This window comes from Anarrhichthys ocellatus, unplaced genomic scaffold (assembly GCF_004355925.1).
Source record: "Anarrhichthys ocellatus isolate YVR2014 unplaced genomic scaffold, GSC_Weel_1.0 scaffold2, whole genome shotgun sequence".
NCBI lineage: Eukaryota > Metazoa > Chordata > Actinopteri > Perciformes > Anarhichadidae > Anarrhichthys > Anarrhichthys ocellatus.
In genome coordinates, this window is record NW_022280032.1 from 3377420 (window position 1) to 3393178 (window position 15759).

Below are 15759 nucleotides of genomic sequence, written 5' to 3' on the forward strand. Positions count from 1 at the left end.
AAACTAACCCAGTCGCAGGAGCCAATGAGAGACAGATAACATTTAGTAAAACACATATACTCTAAACTGCTGTTTGAGCCTTAATAATTGTTGTTTCAGGACTGAAATTTCAAATACACTGTGCTTAAGATAGGAGAGTTTGTCAGAAATGTATTCAGTAGCTTGCTGATAAAGTTTCTGTTTGCACGCGGTAAGAATACAATCTGACATTTAATGCATTTCTAAATAACAAGAAAATGAATTGATTGTAAATCCACAAATGACTCCATATTCAGATGCGAAAACTAGATGTTTGTCTGCTGTACCGGCAGCCTGTATTTCCATCTACATTTAATAACAATAACATCAAAAAAAAGTCAACACGTTTTCCGTCTCTGTCTTCCTGCAGCGATGGTGGCGGTGCTGCCTCCTCAGACAGTCCTCCGTGGACTCGGCCGATGAGGAGGAGGCGGCGGTGTGTCTGCAGGCGGCCTGGAGGAGCTACAGGGAGCGCAGGAGGTTCCTGCAGCGGCGGGACTCTGCCGTCGTCATCCAGAGGAGCTGGAGGAGTCGCTGCCGACACAGGTGTGCGGCGGCCGTAGCGGTTCAGGCGACGTGGAGAGGGTTCAGGGAGAGGAGCCGCTACTGTCGGACCTACAGGACTGTGACGCAGCTGCAGGCGATGGCCAGGGGACACCTGGCTCGACTCAGGTGAGTGAAAGTTATCCGACAACAGCTTCAGTTAATACAGTCATATCACAAACACTGGGTCGGGACCCTCAGGTGGGTCACTGGAGATTTCATTGGGGAATTTCTTCCATAATCTTTTCTTTAACATTGATATCTGCAGGACATCGTTGAGCCACATGAGGGAGCCTGACTGTTCATATTGTTCTGATAGTTGTAGCTGATTTATAACATTGAATGTCATATGAAAGGCTGGAGTGCATTCTGTTTGTTTTTTGCTGATGACAGGAAAAAACAAGAGCATTTATTTGGTCTCTTTTATAAAGTATTTAACATGTGCATATGTTTTCAATTACGTGTACATAAAACATATTATTTAGCAAACATATATCTTTTCAAAAGGGCTGGTTTACCTGTTCAAGATAACATCAGGTGATGTGGAGATGGAGGTAAAAAGTGTCAGGAACGTTCATCTGCATAACGGTCATTATGTATTAATGCACACCTGGTAGAAAGGTGCGCTGGACGATGGAAACAGTCAGATTTGATCTGAGACGCAGCATTTCGGTCATAAACCTTCATCAGGCATCAAGATCTTTTGAAAATTTGCATTTAAAAAACAATAATACAAAATTCTAGGTGTAGTTTTGAATGTAGAAATAATGTTTTTTTAAACTTAAAGGGACTCTGGTGCATAATCAGCAGCTCATGTTCTACTCTCTGAGCTTTGCTCGTTGCAGAAGGAACCTTGTTTTGTCTCGTAGAAAAATGCTGTAATCAGCATCTTCTTACTGCAGGAAACATTTAGTTTAAAGAGAGAGGATTTTAAAAGCAGCTATAATCAATGTGTTTATATTAACAATAGATCGCATGTCTACTTGTGTGTGGAAGGAGTCGCTCGTGGCGATGCACCCACAGAGACTTCATCACCTGACGCTGCAGTTCACCTCAGTTCTGTTGAGCTCATCGGTTTTGGTTTTCCCTCCAACTTTACAGTTTTGGTAGAAACAAATACATCAGTGTTGTGTTCCCCCAAGTGGCCAAAAAAATCAGTTATTGCAGGTATATGTTAAAATCTGTGTACAGTATATGTTTTCAGCAAAATGATGGTTGGTGTGTTTATAATATTCTGTTCAGTTGTTAATTACCCTTTCTTATTATTCACTGATAATGTCTTTTAGATTCAGGGAGGTGAAGGAGCAGCGTGAAAGACAACAGAGTCCACCAGCAGAGACGGATGCAGGAACCATGGAGGACCTCGCCTCCTCAGGACAGGAAGCTTATGTCCAGGATGTCTCTGTCGAACTGTCCGAAGACTCTAAGTCTGCTCCGTTAGATCCGGGAGAGACAGAAAAAGAAGAGGACTCGGAGCGAAGCAGGAGCACAGACGAGCCGAGCCACAAGAACCGGTCCAAACGAGAGAGCAGGCGGATGAGAGAGCTGGAGCAGGCCCAGTTCAGCTTGGAGCTCCTCAAGGTCCGAACCACCAGCGTCCAAGAAGACTCAGTCCCAGACGGCGGCACCTGTCAGCCGGAAGACCCTCACAGACATTCACCTCGGGGATCTCCGGCGAGTCACGGTAGTTGTGAACTGCTTGGTGTGGAAGACATGGACACCGAAGGTTCCAAGCCGACTGCCCCTCAAGAACAACCCCAAATGCTGGACGTCCAACTGAGAGATTCGAACTTCAATGAGAAGCCTGCAATGGAGCCGCCGAACAAGGCGGAGGGTCCGAGGGCAACCTTTTATATCGCCTCGGACCAAAGTCCAGTTCATGAACCAACGCTGAAGTCCCACAGAGAGAGACGAGAGTCCACGTCTCGTAGGCCAGTAGTGGTGTTGATCAGCATGCAGAAGGAGAGCCCTGTGGACGAGGGGGAGCTGCTGGTGGCCCAAATGCTAGAAGGAGCTCCTGAAGCGGGAGCAGCGTTACCCGGTTCCCAGATGACCCACGTTGCGGGCTCGGAGGTAGCATCAGAGATGGAACAGCCTCACGGGGTTGCCATCAAGTCGGAGAGCGTTGCATCCGGGGTGGATCCGTCCTTAACCGCCCAAGTATCAAGTCCAGAATCGGGGCTTTGCTCCTCAGAGGTGGACATCCAGATCGTCCTGGAGCCGAAGTCCGACGTTCCCGCTGTCCGCCCCAGTCAGCAGGAGAGGAAGGCGGTTCGGCCCCAAAAGGAGACTCCCAGTCCGGTCCTGGACACAAAACCACCGAAGGCTCAGAAGAAGAGCTCGGGCCAGACTGTGATTGTGAACATGGTGGAGAAACCCCCCAACACTGTGTTCTCCCCACCCAGACGCAAGCTGCCCTTCTCCAAGTAAGTGGACCCGTTCTATGACTGAAGGTCAGGGTTCATTGTTTGCAAAGATTCAAATCTGCTTTTAGAACATCTCAAAATACACCAAACCCATACCATTGCAACAAAGAACTTTTATAAGTAAATATTTGCTCAGAAAATCCAGGAAAAGAGCATTATATGTATGTGAATGTGATATATTGTAAAGATTATAAACCCTGATTATAGCAGCTTTGCTTTAGGCTGGTGACCGTTCATTTTCAAAAAGTGTAATGTTTTAAGATGTTTTTATTCGTGCAAACTTCCCCTCCTACATTTCTGTAAAAAAGATGAGATTTTGGCTTTTTCTAAAACGTTGAATGTCTGTTTTTTGTGTTGCAGGTCAGATAAGGATTTGGTGAACCAGGAAAGATCTCTGGCCATGTTCAGAGACGACTCTAAACTTGTCGGATCCAGAAACAGAGAGGTAGGACAACCCCCCCCCCCCCCCCCATTTTTTTAATATATAAAATGATTTTTTTTTTTCATTTTATATATTACCAACTCTGATATATACTGTATATCCTGAACGTATTTCACATCTGTATACACAGATTGATTTGTAGGGAATCTGTAGCTACTTTTTGTAATTTCTGCTAAGAATTTACATTAAAGATGTCAGCGGTCTTGTACACACCTGATGTTCCTGTGGTTACCTGGAAGCAGGTGGGCCGCCCCGGCCCCAAAAAGAAAGCGCGAATGTCCCGGACGCGCTCCGACTTCCTCACCCGCTGTAACTCCGAGGGGGCGACCCAGTCGGACGACGACGACGAATACTACATCCCCGCTCACTCCCACACGCTGCCCCCCTCCCCGTCTCCCCCAAACGCCCACCCCGAGGCCGACTGTCACAGCGACTCTGAGATGGTAAAGCACCGGACCTCCGGAGGTTCCTTGACCTCCAAGCGATCGACTGTCTCCTGTCCACTCGGGGCGCCCTCCCTCCTCCGCCGACGCCTTCCTCTCAGGTGGAGCTGGCCGAGCGGCAAGGGGAGGAGCCTCTAACACTGCTAACCCTCACTTCCGTCGTTCTGTTCACTGCTGTTTGACTCCCGAGCTGCAGTCCATCGTTTCTCCACCTCACTCAAACAGACCGTCACCGTGGCCTGTCTGTAGTCAGTGGCCTGTCTGTAGTCAGTGGCCTGTCTGTAGTCAGTGGCCTGTCTGTAGTCAGTGGCCTGTCTATAGTCAGTGGCCTGTCTGTAGTCAGTGGCCTGTCTGTAGTCAGTGGCCTGTCTATAGTCAGTGGCCTGTCTGTAGTCAGTGGCCTGTCTATAGTCAGTGGCCTGTCTGTAGTCAGTGTTCTTGCACGTCGCTCTGGCTGAGAAGCTGAGACATCTAAGTTGTCACCTGAAGCCTTTTCATCTCACACAAGAGTAGATTTCTCTCTCAGGGAATACTTCAACATTTTGGAGTTTGATCTCATATGTTTTCCTTCAGTACACAACATGCCATGTTGTAAGAAGGTCTGGAACTAACAATTATGTGTGGCAGTTTTGTCCTGATGGACAAATAGTAGGTTAAAAGTGAAAATGCCACCCGTGTCAAAGTATCTCTGTGTCTTCTACTTCTTCTTTAACAACAATAAACGGAGGTTTTCACAGTAAGGACACACAGAAGATCTTCCTCCACTCATACGAAAGCACGATGTCACGCCTCGTGTTGCTCTGCACGCCGTCTGCTGCATGCTGGATTCGTTCAAACCTCGAGCAGAGTGACTTCTCACTAACAGCGTCGTTTTCTGCGCATGAGCTCCGTTTCCCTCTCAACGTCAGCGTTATCCTCTGTGATGCTGCTGATTTCACTCACTCAGCAGATTCATTAATATCAGTGCATTTAGTAGAATCACCAGAACCAGAAGAAGAAGTCATTTACCTCAGTATGTTCTCCTTTTACATGATTTACAAATATTTACTGCATTCTGTGCATACTATACTCTTTGTAGTACAACAAAGTATATTGATATATTACTACATAACATGATGTTTCTGTCCATAAGGCACAAATATAGAGGAACCAACCTGTCTCCAAAAAGCAACCTGGACCAGTCTTCATAACTCAGCTGAAATATATGTTTCTGTTTTCTCACCCAGTTGTCGTTCTCTGCTCTCCAGCCATCTCACAAAGACCAGAAGAAGATCCACAAGACCATGTCGTCCGGGGACCTGGGCAAGGTGGAGGTCCTCAGGAAGACCTCCAGTCAGGATGGAAGGTGAGAGCACCAGAGAGTCTCTAATCGCATAAAAAATCCTCCCCATAGCATCACATTTCACATTTTTGGCGGCTGTGGCTCAGAGATAGAGAGGGTCGTCCTCTAATTCAGAAGATCGGCTTTCGATCCCCCGGCTCCTTCGAAGTATCCCCGAGCAAGATACTGAACCGCAAATTGCTCCCGAAGGCTGTGCCGTCGGTTTAGAATCAGTTTTTACGGTTCTGTAGCAAAAGAAAACACATTCAAGAGGTTAATATTTGTTTGTCTGGGGAAGCATTTTACTTTCTATCTAAAAGACTTTTATAAAAACACTGACTGACTAAAACTGCAATGTGACATACAGATGCATTTCTTGGGTGTGTGTGTGTATTCTTAAATCAATTGAGTTAAATTCATTGTGTTGTGTGATTCAGCAGGATGAGAGGAAGGATAAGATTCTGGAGTAAGACGAAGCACGGAGAGAAAAAGCTGCCGAGAGAGAAGCAGGCCAGCGGGAGCGAAGCCGCAGAGACACATGGTAAAAAATAAATACAAATGAATCCAATCTGCAGACAAATTCTACTTTTATTTGAAGGAGGTCATTACAGTATTCTACAAAATATTATTTGAAAATGTAAAATCAGTTTTATGAAGATTTCCTGGTAACCGAAGCATCTTGATAAACAAGTCATTTTTTAGTAATCCACCTTCTCTCTACCTGCCTCCACATCCCTTCGTCTCCATCCTCCCAGGAGGCCCTTCTTCTCCTCCTCACAGTCCAGATTTGGAGGCAGCTCCGTCTCGGGGGGTCCGGGACAGTAAGGAGAACAAGGAGCCGTCTCCTAAGATGAGGAGGCGTCGCAGTGTGAAGATCGGCAACATCGCTCTGGAACCGGCCCAGTGGCAAAACGACGCCCTGCACATCCTCAGCTCGGCCCACGACTACCGCACCATGAACGACTTCCTCATGAAGAAGGTGAGGGGATACTTAGGGACATCATTTTGGTTTAATGCGTTTACATTTTAAAAAAATATCTGTCTGTGAAGTTTCTGCTAAAATTGCCTAAGAAGATGCATTTACACCCTATGTTGGAGCTGGAATAATTGTGCCACAGTGGAGTTTCACAGCACAGTGTCCACTTTTTAAAAAATGATCCCCGTAAATGGTTGCTGACTTTTTTTACAGCTTGTTTTATTCCCGTTTCATGAGTTGAGCTGTTAACTTAAAAATAAATCATCTGTCCCTCCAGATCGCCGACCTGGAGTCTGAGGACGGTAAGAAGGACACCATGGTGGACGTCGTCTTCAAGAAAGCACTGAGGGAGTTCAGGATCAACATCTTCAACTCTTACTCCACCGCCCTGGCGGTGAGTCCTCGCTGCTCTTCTTCTTGTTCTCTGCTGTGTGAAGAATTCCAGACACTTTTGGGTATCTGAAGCACCTACAACCCCACAAACAGTAAAATAAGTCAACTCAGTCTGTTTTTTTGTGGGCTCCTTAGATCAGAAAGCGTGTTTCAATAAGCCATTTTTTGGGAGGGGGACTTAAAAGGACAGAGGGTGAATACAGGTTTATTCAGACGGACAGTGTGAGATGAAATAAAGTGTTTCTTTGAGCATTATAGAAAGTCAAAACACCGTAAGTATGAACCGAAAAGAGAAGCATGATGTGATTGGCTGGGATGTACTGCAGACGAGGCAACGCGCCCATCTTGCATCTAAGTGGATTAAAATGAACTATAAAAAACAAAATATTCTATTTTTCAATAGGAGAACCCTGAGTAGTAAATGTTTACTTGAAACACAAAGTCACTGATGATTTTGAACATTTCCTTTTCCCACACCACCAGATGGATGACGGGAAGAGCATCCGTTACAAGGATCTCTACGCGCTGTTCGAGCACATCCTGGAGAAGACCATGCGCCTGGAGCAGAGGGACTGGTGCGAGTCGCCGGTGAAGGTGTGGGTCAACACCTTCAAGGTCTTCCTGGACGAGTTCATGACGGAGTACAAGCCCATGGAGGGAACCATCGGCAGGGTAAGAGAGTTAAAGTTGTTTTACTTACTTAACTACCCTTTGCAATAAAAAATAATGACTATAGTTTTCAATTCTTTACATGTTCAGCCCTCACAAGGAAAATTAAAAAAGGCTTTTAAGTGTGAAATGCTATGATTCTTTTGACACATTCGTCTCTTTAAAGGCTCCTAAACGAGAACGCAAGAAGTCGAGGAAGAAGGAAACTGACATTGTGAGTTTTTAATGGTGCACTGACACCTTAAGTGTTTGGATTAAAAAAACAATTGATTGATTGAGCTGAGCTGACCGGTGTCTCTGCTGCCCACCTGCAGGTGGAAGAACACAACGGCCACATCTTCAAGTCCACACAGTACAGTATCCCCACCTACTGCGAGTACTGCTCCTCCCTCATCTGGATGATGGACCGAGCCTGCGTCTGCAAACGTGAGGACTGGACACGGAAACACACACACACACACACACACTTAAATATATAAATAGACACTTAAATCTTTGTCCATGTGAAATTGCAAAAACACAATTGAGGTGCTCTCAAGGCCAGTGGGCTCTGTGTCTGTGTGGAAGTGTTGGATAATGTATCCGCGACCTGCATCCCCTATGCTGACGCCTCTGTTCCTCAATATAATGGAAGAATAATTGTACATTTATGTGTAAACATGTAAAAAAGTCCTGTAAACAAGGTTAGAACCTGCGCTATTTTGACCATGTCTGCTAAAAGTCACCTCAAAAGGAGATAAAATTCAGTTTACCCTGTCTACACTAAAAACATACAAATCTTCACCCTGGCAGGAGTTTTCAGTGACCTAAAACGCTGTGTGGTTTGTGGACGAAAGGCCAAACCGATAGTAAAAGCTACATTTTTTAAATACCTCTGTACGTGTGGACTAGTCCTTAACCAGCCAAGAACTGCGAACAGTTTTTGCAACTGTCATCCTGCATCATCCGCCGGAGCTAAAACAAAATAAACAAATTTTTTTTCCATTGAGAGACAGCGGGTCTGACTGCGCTTCACTGCGCCCTGCCTGTTTATTGAACTTCTCTCTTCTGTGGTGACACTAAAAGCTGACAAATAAATAATGGATCATGAATCCTTGATATCAACCTACTAGACCTTATACTTCATAAATATTAACAAAGAAGAAGGAACAGGACAGAAAAGTGCAGTACAGTGCTTGTACATTAGTATGACGCGTGGGGAGACAACAGTGACAGTGAAAGTCATGGATATCTGTAACACGTTGTAGGAGTTACACACTAGAAAGCATTAGATGAGTGTGAAGCTTCAATATTAACAAACCTGGAAGGAGATTTATGTCACGGAGTACACACCAAATTAACGGTTAATAAGTATTTGCCTTATTTTTACTTTTTACAAAACATTTATTTGCCTTTTGTTTTGCATCTTTGTATTCACCATAAAGGCAGGCTGTGAATATCTGCATGTCTGCCCAATGCCCCACACACACACACACACCCACACACACACGTACACGTACACACACACACACACACATGCACACACACACACACACACACACACACACACACACACACACACACAGATAAATACACCACCAGCAGTTCCTAATGTTCTCCTAACTCACTTACTCTCAGGGTCTGACGCCATGTGTGCGGTTTTTATTTCCACCCACACAGCACATTACACCCCCTCCTACTCTTTTCGCCCACACACACACACACACTACACATTCACACACTTGCCCTGCCTCCCTGAGTGTCGGAAAATATTCGATTAAACCTCATAAATTCATCTTCTATCTAGTTTCAAGCTCCATCTGCACTTTCAGTGAGCAGCAGACATCACATCTAAACTCTGACGCCTCGACGTTTACCGTCTTAAGACTGACTGACTGACTGCAGCTGTTGTTGCAGTTGCGCGGAGGTTTTAGAAGTCTGATCGTGTCGGTCTGTTTTCTGCAGTGTGTCGCTACGCCTGCCACAGGAAGTGCTGCTCCAAGATGACCACCAAGTGCAGTAAAAAGGTAGGAGGACATTTTATTTATTTATCTGAAAGTGTCTGATTTCAGGATGCTGAAATATCACAGCGGTGTTAAAATGCACAAAGATAACACTGGATACGGATATCATAGCACGTCAGTTTAATCATTAAACGCAACAATTATTCATTGACTTGCTGTGTGACTTCATGTCATCTAACAAAGTAATAAAATATAGTATGCCGGCCACGTTTTTGGCAAAATTTTCCAAGTGCTTCTGTTGTGAGTATTTGTACTGTACTTAAAAATTCTCTGTGAGCTCGCTGAGCGGGAATCGTGGTGAAAAAGACCATAATTGCTGCTTTTTTTAACAAAAGCTTTGTCAACTAATGAAACACTTTCTTCTTTTTCTTGGTTTGATATTCAGCCTTTATGTCTTTGAGGTAAAAGCATTCATTTGAACCGTTTACTCTAAAGAGTTACAGTTGCAAACTCCGTGGACTTTTTCTGAAAGCAACACTATATACAGTATATTGTATAATACGAAGTAAAACAATCTTCCTTTAATTAAAATGAAGTTCAATTTATGACTAATAAAACGTACTCTTGCTCCGCTACTGGCTGACTTGATCTGGTGTGACCACCATCTTATGGTGGCTAATGCTAGCATATTTAAGCATATTTTTAAAATATGCTTAAAAATTTTAAGTAGTCCGCCTATAGTCCAATTGTCAGCCTGAGTCACACACAGCAGGCTCACTTTAATGTGACGTGTTTCTGTGTCTGTGTCTGCGTTTGTATTTTTGTACACAAGTATGATCCGGAGCTGTCGTCGCGGCAGTACGGTGTGGAGTTGTCCCGTCTGACCAGCGAGGAGCGAACGGTTCCTCAGCTGGTGGAGAAGCTCATCAACTACATCGAGATGCACGGCCTCTACACGGAGGGCATCTACAGGAAGTCGGGCTCCACCAATAAGATCAAAGAGCTCCGTTTGGGGCTGGACACAGGTGAGACTGACATGAAAATATATGGAAAAATCGTAGTAAAATGAGTTGTACTACCACTACAACTCTCCTACTACCATGACTCTACTACTACTACTTCTTTTTCTTCTACTATTACTAATACTACTACTTCTAAGATGACGACTCTACTACTACTTCTTATTTTTTATCTTCTTCTTCTACTACTTGTACTACTACTACAACTACTACTATGACTCTACTCTGCTACTATGACTCTACTCTGCTACGAGTACTACATCTTCCTCTTTGTCGTCTTCTTCTACGACTCACCTACTGCTACTACGTCTAAGACTACTACTTCTACAACTACTACGATTCAACTACCCCTTCTGCTACTTCTCCTTCTACTATTACTACTACTGTTACTACTACTAGGTCTTCTCCTACTACGTCTAAATAAGCGTTATAGAGTCACAAAAGGAGAAAGATGAAAGTTAATTTGTCTGTTCTAGATGTGAGCATAGTGAACCTGGATGACTACAACATCCACGTCATTGCCAGCGTTCTCAAACAGTGGCTCCGTGACCTGCCCAGCCCTCTCATGACATTTGAACTGTACGAGGAGTTCCTCAGGGCCATGGGTAAGCTCATAATCAGCCCCACCAGTGACTCTGTGTCCTCCAGCCGGGAGTCAGTTTCTGAAGGTGGAGTGTAACTTGGTCTGAGGGTGTGTGTGTGTGTGTGTGTGTGGGTGTGTGTGTGTGTGTGTGTGTGTGTGTGTGTTTGTTTGTTTGTTTTCTCCTCAGGTCAGCCAGACAGGCGGGAGGTGATCCGAGGGGTGTACTCGGTGATCGACCAGCTCAGCAGGACACACCTCAGCACGCTGGAGCGCCTCATCTTCCATCTGGTCAGGTGAGTGATGAGATAAGAAGCAACATCAGTAGTTCAGCCTCAGGCAGGACAGTCTGCGTTTAAATAACTGAGGTTTTGAAATAAGATCTGATCATTTCTTTGCCTGTAAGAAAAGTGTCTGAGTGGCGTTTTCAGATTCTCTTTGTTTTTGTTTTTCTCACTGCTTATGAAACACACTGCATTAGCTGTCTCGGTCACATGCCGTCCTGTCTGTTATGTTTGCTGGGAAATGCTTGTCACGCTCTGTACCATCAGGATTAACCAGATTATACGGTGGTTTGTTTCAGGATCGCCCTGCAGGAGGAGACTAACAGGATGTCAGCCAACGCCCTCGCCATCGTGTTCGCTCCCTGCATCCTTCGCTGCCCCGACACCATCGACCCGCTGCAGAGCGTCCAAGACATCAGCAAGACTACAGCGTACGTCCTCAACTGTCCTCTGTAGTCTCCTAAAGTCACCAAATAGGGCTTGTAAACAAAATAACTATCTGCAACAGAGACGTTTCATGGATCGAAATAGTTTATACAAAAGTTTTCCTTTCTATTTTATGGAAAGGTTTAAGTATATTGTTTTTCCCTACATTATTGGGCTCACACTCAAAGTGAGACTGACATTGTTATATCCAGAGTTAACCGTCCAGGTAGTGATGAAACTAATGTTTTGATGTTACCACAAAGCTTGTATGGAGTTCTGTTGAGAACAGGCAAAGACATAAAGGGGACGCCACCTAAATTACGAATGTATTTTAATTCCATGGCGAAGGAAAGTTCAATCAATATTTTGTGAACATGAGCGACTCTGGCCCAATGCCAACGTCCACACTCACAGACTCGTGAGCTTTGAGGGGCGTTGCTGCAAAGTCAGAGAGAGATCAATGAAGTTTTATCTTAATTTATAATATGACATCATAATGTATTTGTTGATTATATTCTTTATTTAATGTGAACACTGAAGTTATCAAAAAAATATAGTGGAGTAAAATGTGCAACATTTCCCTTTGAAATGTAGTGGAGTAGAAGTATAAAGTGGCAGAAAATGAAATTACTCAAGTAAAGTACAAGCCCCTTGAAAATTGTACTTAAGTACAATGCTTGAGTAAATGTACTCAGTTACTTTCCCCCACTTAAAAAACGCATATATCTCTGTGTGTACCTGCATAAATAAAACAAAGTCATACATTTACAAAGGATTGGTAGGTATGTTTAATATATGATTCTCTGCTTTAAAACTGTAGTTTTTGTAAATTGTGTTACAGCTTGACACAAGTGACTTCCTGTTTACTTAGTTGATGCTTTTGATTGGACGGCGCTACAGATGTTAGCTTACTTACATATGAAGAAAGTCTCTACTATAAGGATGGTTTAATGGTGCAACCTGATTTAGTGAATCAGTTTGAAACCAGCTAGTAGTAGTATTTCCGAATATCTAGTGCACCCCAATCCTGTGTTCCACTTGTGTTCTATTTCTGTTCTACTCTAAATGGATCTCTTCCCCTGTAGGTGTGTGGAGCTGATCATCAACGAGCAGATGAGCAAGTACAAAGCTCGTCTGAAGGACATCAACAGTCTGGAGTTTGCAGAGAGCAAAGCCAAGAGCAGGCTGACCCACATCAGGAAGTCCATGGTAAGATCAGATGATCAGCCCTCTATAGGCTTCTACACCAAGTCACGTCATTCTGAGGATGTTAGTGTGATTAATCCTTATTGCCCGGCATTGGCGTGGATGTGTTTCCTCTCACTCATCATTTAAATGGTGACACACAGTTTTCAGCTGGCATGGTCTTTCACGCAGCCATGGCAGGAGTTCATTCATACATCTTTCATCAACTGCTTTTGCTGGGTTTTTCTTTAACACATGCAGAAAGCTGACCAAATAAAAACACACACTCAATGTGGATAAACCATGAAAATATAGCACTTTGCAAACAAAAGATAAAGTTGTCGTAACATCATGTTAAAATCTCTCCATTATTAAGGCATGTTCCTTCTTACTTCACAGTCACATCACAATTTAAAAAGGAGCTTGCAAAATTATTTTTATTTTATTAATAAAAATAAAACATGCACAAAACAAAAAGGACAGAGTGTTAAGAGTGAAAAGATTAGAAAAACATTAGCCCCACTTGCTAATTGTTAGCATAATGTTGCTCATATTGGTCATTTAAATTAATACATCTGAATCAGAATGGAAAATAAGACAACTGATCTGAATCTGAACTGAACCAAACTAGAATTATGAAAAAGAAAAGAAAAACCTTCCATGGTAGCTGTGAGGAAAAATAGCAGAAGCAGTGACTCACATTCATTGTGAGACATTATGCAATGCTATTAGTACACTGTAACAAGGAATGAAATCACTGTTCTCCCTAGATGGCATCAAGCTGAGTAATATCTATTTCTGGCAAACATTAATCGGAAAGATGCTGCCAACTTATTCTCAAGCCTTTCGAATTTCTCTACCAGCCAGATGTATCTAAACTTTGCCAATAAGCATTTGCAGATCAAAAGATGTGCAGACATCTTGGTCACCAAAAACGTACAAAAGTATTATCAACAACATGTACTAAAAGAACCAAAAGTACAGGTATTTGTTTGTCAGAATGGGACATTATATCATACTATTACTGGCCAATTAATATTGATGCATTAACATTACTTTAATGTTTTAGCTTGTTTATATGGAGCTCATTTTAAAATAGATGGTAGTTAAATCTATAACACAGCATCATATTTTATATTGATCACATGTTTTGTTTGTAAAATCTCAATAGAAAAGTAACTATAGCTGTCAAATAAATATAGTGTATATATATTATTTACGTCTCAAATGTAGTGGAGTAGAAAATACTCAATTTGAATTTCAAGGTACTTGTACTTTACTTACGTACAGTACCTGAAACTGAAACCAAGTGCTCTTGTGACTTGCAAACCACCAAACCTACGCTTACTTGATTCACCGTTCCCTGACCCTAATCTGTCCTTCCTTCCTCCCTTCCTTCCCCCACCCTCCCTTCCTTCCCCCAACCTCCCTTCCTCCCTTCCTCTCTTCCTACCTTCCCCCCCCACCCTTCCTTCCAGAAACCTGTACTAATTGCTGTTAGGTTTATGAGCATAACCCGCACTTCCACCTCGGTATGTATGCCCCTTCTCACACCACCGTCAACAGTCCTGTCCTGTCCTGTCCGTCAAGTCCATCCGATCCGTCCACTCATACTGTCTGTTACCTCCAGTCACAGTCCTCGTCACGTCTGTCTGTACCTCTTTTAGCTGTCTCACCATCTGTTTGAGTATTTCTCACTGATGTGTTACAATATGTAGTACTTCAAAGAGGCTTGAGTGATAACTCTTAGGATAACTTTACTTAATAATGCTAATTGTTCTACCTGGGTTCAAAGTTGACATCTTCAGTATATTTACTATAAAACAGCGTGCTATTGATTTATATCTAGGTAAAGTAATGTGGCTGCCAGCAGCTATGAAATAGACATGACACTGTTCATGTTTCTGATTGGACTAGTCTGACTTCAATTTTATTTCTTTGGAGACTTGATAAATAAACAAAGCACTGAGACTTGATTTGTTCTAATGACTTCACATTTGGAGTTTTAATATTTTCCACAATTGGCTTTGATTCTTTTTGACCTCTTCTACTCCTTGCGGACGACGCGACTGTCTTTCAGAGGCTGTAGCAGGCTGAGATTTAGAGCCAGAGTGAAGGTACTGGTATCATATGAAACTAGAAAAACTTCAGGAATACATTGCATTAAATTGTTTCCAAATATACTGAGACTTCAGAACTTCAGTTGGACTCCATCGTGTCCCAAGATTTAAAGTGATCTTTGCCCTGAGGGTCTAAGGACAGAGGGTGTCGGATGCTGTAAAACCCCTTGAGGCAGATATTTGATTGGTGATATTGGGCTGCTGTATAAATAAAATGGACTTGACTAAAGTTGCTTGTAAACAACTGTTGTGTGACCAGATGGGATTGTAACAGCAGCTAACACATGCTAATAATAATTTAAGCATTGTGTGAATTAAGTTGATTTGTACTCTAAAACCAAAGCAGTGAACTTTCCCCATAGCTAATGTAGTTAGCGTACTGCTAAAATTGTTGAATTGACGTCACGCTTATAATGTAACTAGCTCTTTGTTGTTTGTGTAAAGTTAGAGGAGTTTCCATCTTGGCGTTGTTTCTTTGTCTGCCAAGTCTGTGCGGAAACCAAACCAAGCTAACTACCTTGCTAGCTTGTTGCTAGCAGGATCTATGCTGGCAGTGCTATCAAGCTAACCTTACTGTTGCTGTGGGAGAAATTAAGGTTATTAGTTCTTGTATCGTGAATAAAATGGGTTAAATTAGGCAAATGCCGTATCTTTGTACAGTTTTAAGTCCAGGTTCACTGTACAGTGCTGCTGTAATGTTTACTGTAGTTGTGTCTTGTGTTTGTGGTCTGAGAGAGCAGCACTGACTGCGGTTTGCTTTCTGTCTCTGCTCTACAACTTATTATCATGCAGCGTAACACAGCTAAACTTAAGGTAATGCCTACCTGTGTGTGTGTGTGTGTGTGTGTGTGTGTGTGTGTGTGTGTGTGTGTCTAGCATAAGGTGTGTGTGTGTGTGTATGTGTGTGTGTGTGTGTAGCATAAGGTGTGTGTGTGTGTGTGTGTGTAGCATAAGGTGTGTGTGTGTGTGTG

At 43.2% G+C, this 15759-nt stretch overlaps 1 protein-coding gene across 12 annotated transcripts in view; it reads left to right on the plus strand.

Moving 5' to 3' along the window:
* LOC116392982 (unconventional myosin-IXAa-like) overlaps positions 1-15759 on the plus strand; it is a 130571-nt gene that overhangs the window by 113796 nt on the left and 1016 nt on the right. For 2 of the 12 annotated variants that reach the window (XM_031864854.1, XM_031864929.1), the window contains 19 exons: positions 389-690; positions 1848-2987; positions 3348-3432; positions 3672-3872; positions 5099-5217; positions 5631-5734; positions 5949-6172; positions 6447-6563; positions 7046-7234; positions 7398-7445; positions 7546-7657; positions 9176-9237; positions 10007-10199; positions 10670-10798; positions 10964-11069; positions 11357-11488; positions 12569-12692; positions 14147-14200; positions 15581-15601. In XM_031864854.1, coding sequence (XP_031720714.1) covers positions 389-690; positions 1848-2987; positions 3348-3432; positions 3672-3872; positions 5099-5217; positions 5631-5734; positions 5949-6172; positions 6447-6563; positions 7046-7234; positions 7398-7445; positions 7546-7657; positions 9176-9237; positions 10007-10199; positions 10670-10798; positions 10964-11069; positions 11357-11488; positions 12569-12692; positions 14147-14200; positions 15581-15601 — 3462 coding nt within the window. The remainder of the gene's footprint in view (positions 1-388; positions 691-1847; positions 2988-3347; positions 3433-3671; positions 3873-5098; positions 5218-5630; positions 5735-5948; positions 6173-6446; positions 6564-7045; positions 7235-7397; positions 7446-7545; positions 7658-9175; positions 9238-10006; positions 10200-10669; positions 10799-10963; positions 11070-11356; positions 11489-12568; positions 12693-14146; positions 14201-15580; positions 15602-15759) is intronic. The other 10 variants (XM_031864897.1, XM_031864939.1, XM_031864861.1 and 7 more) reach the window with 9 other exon arrangements.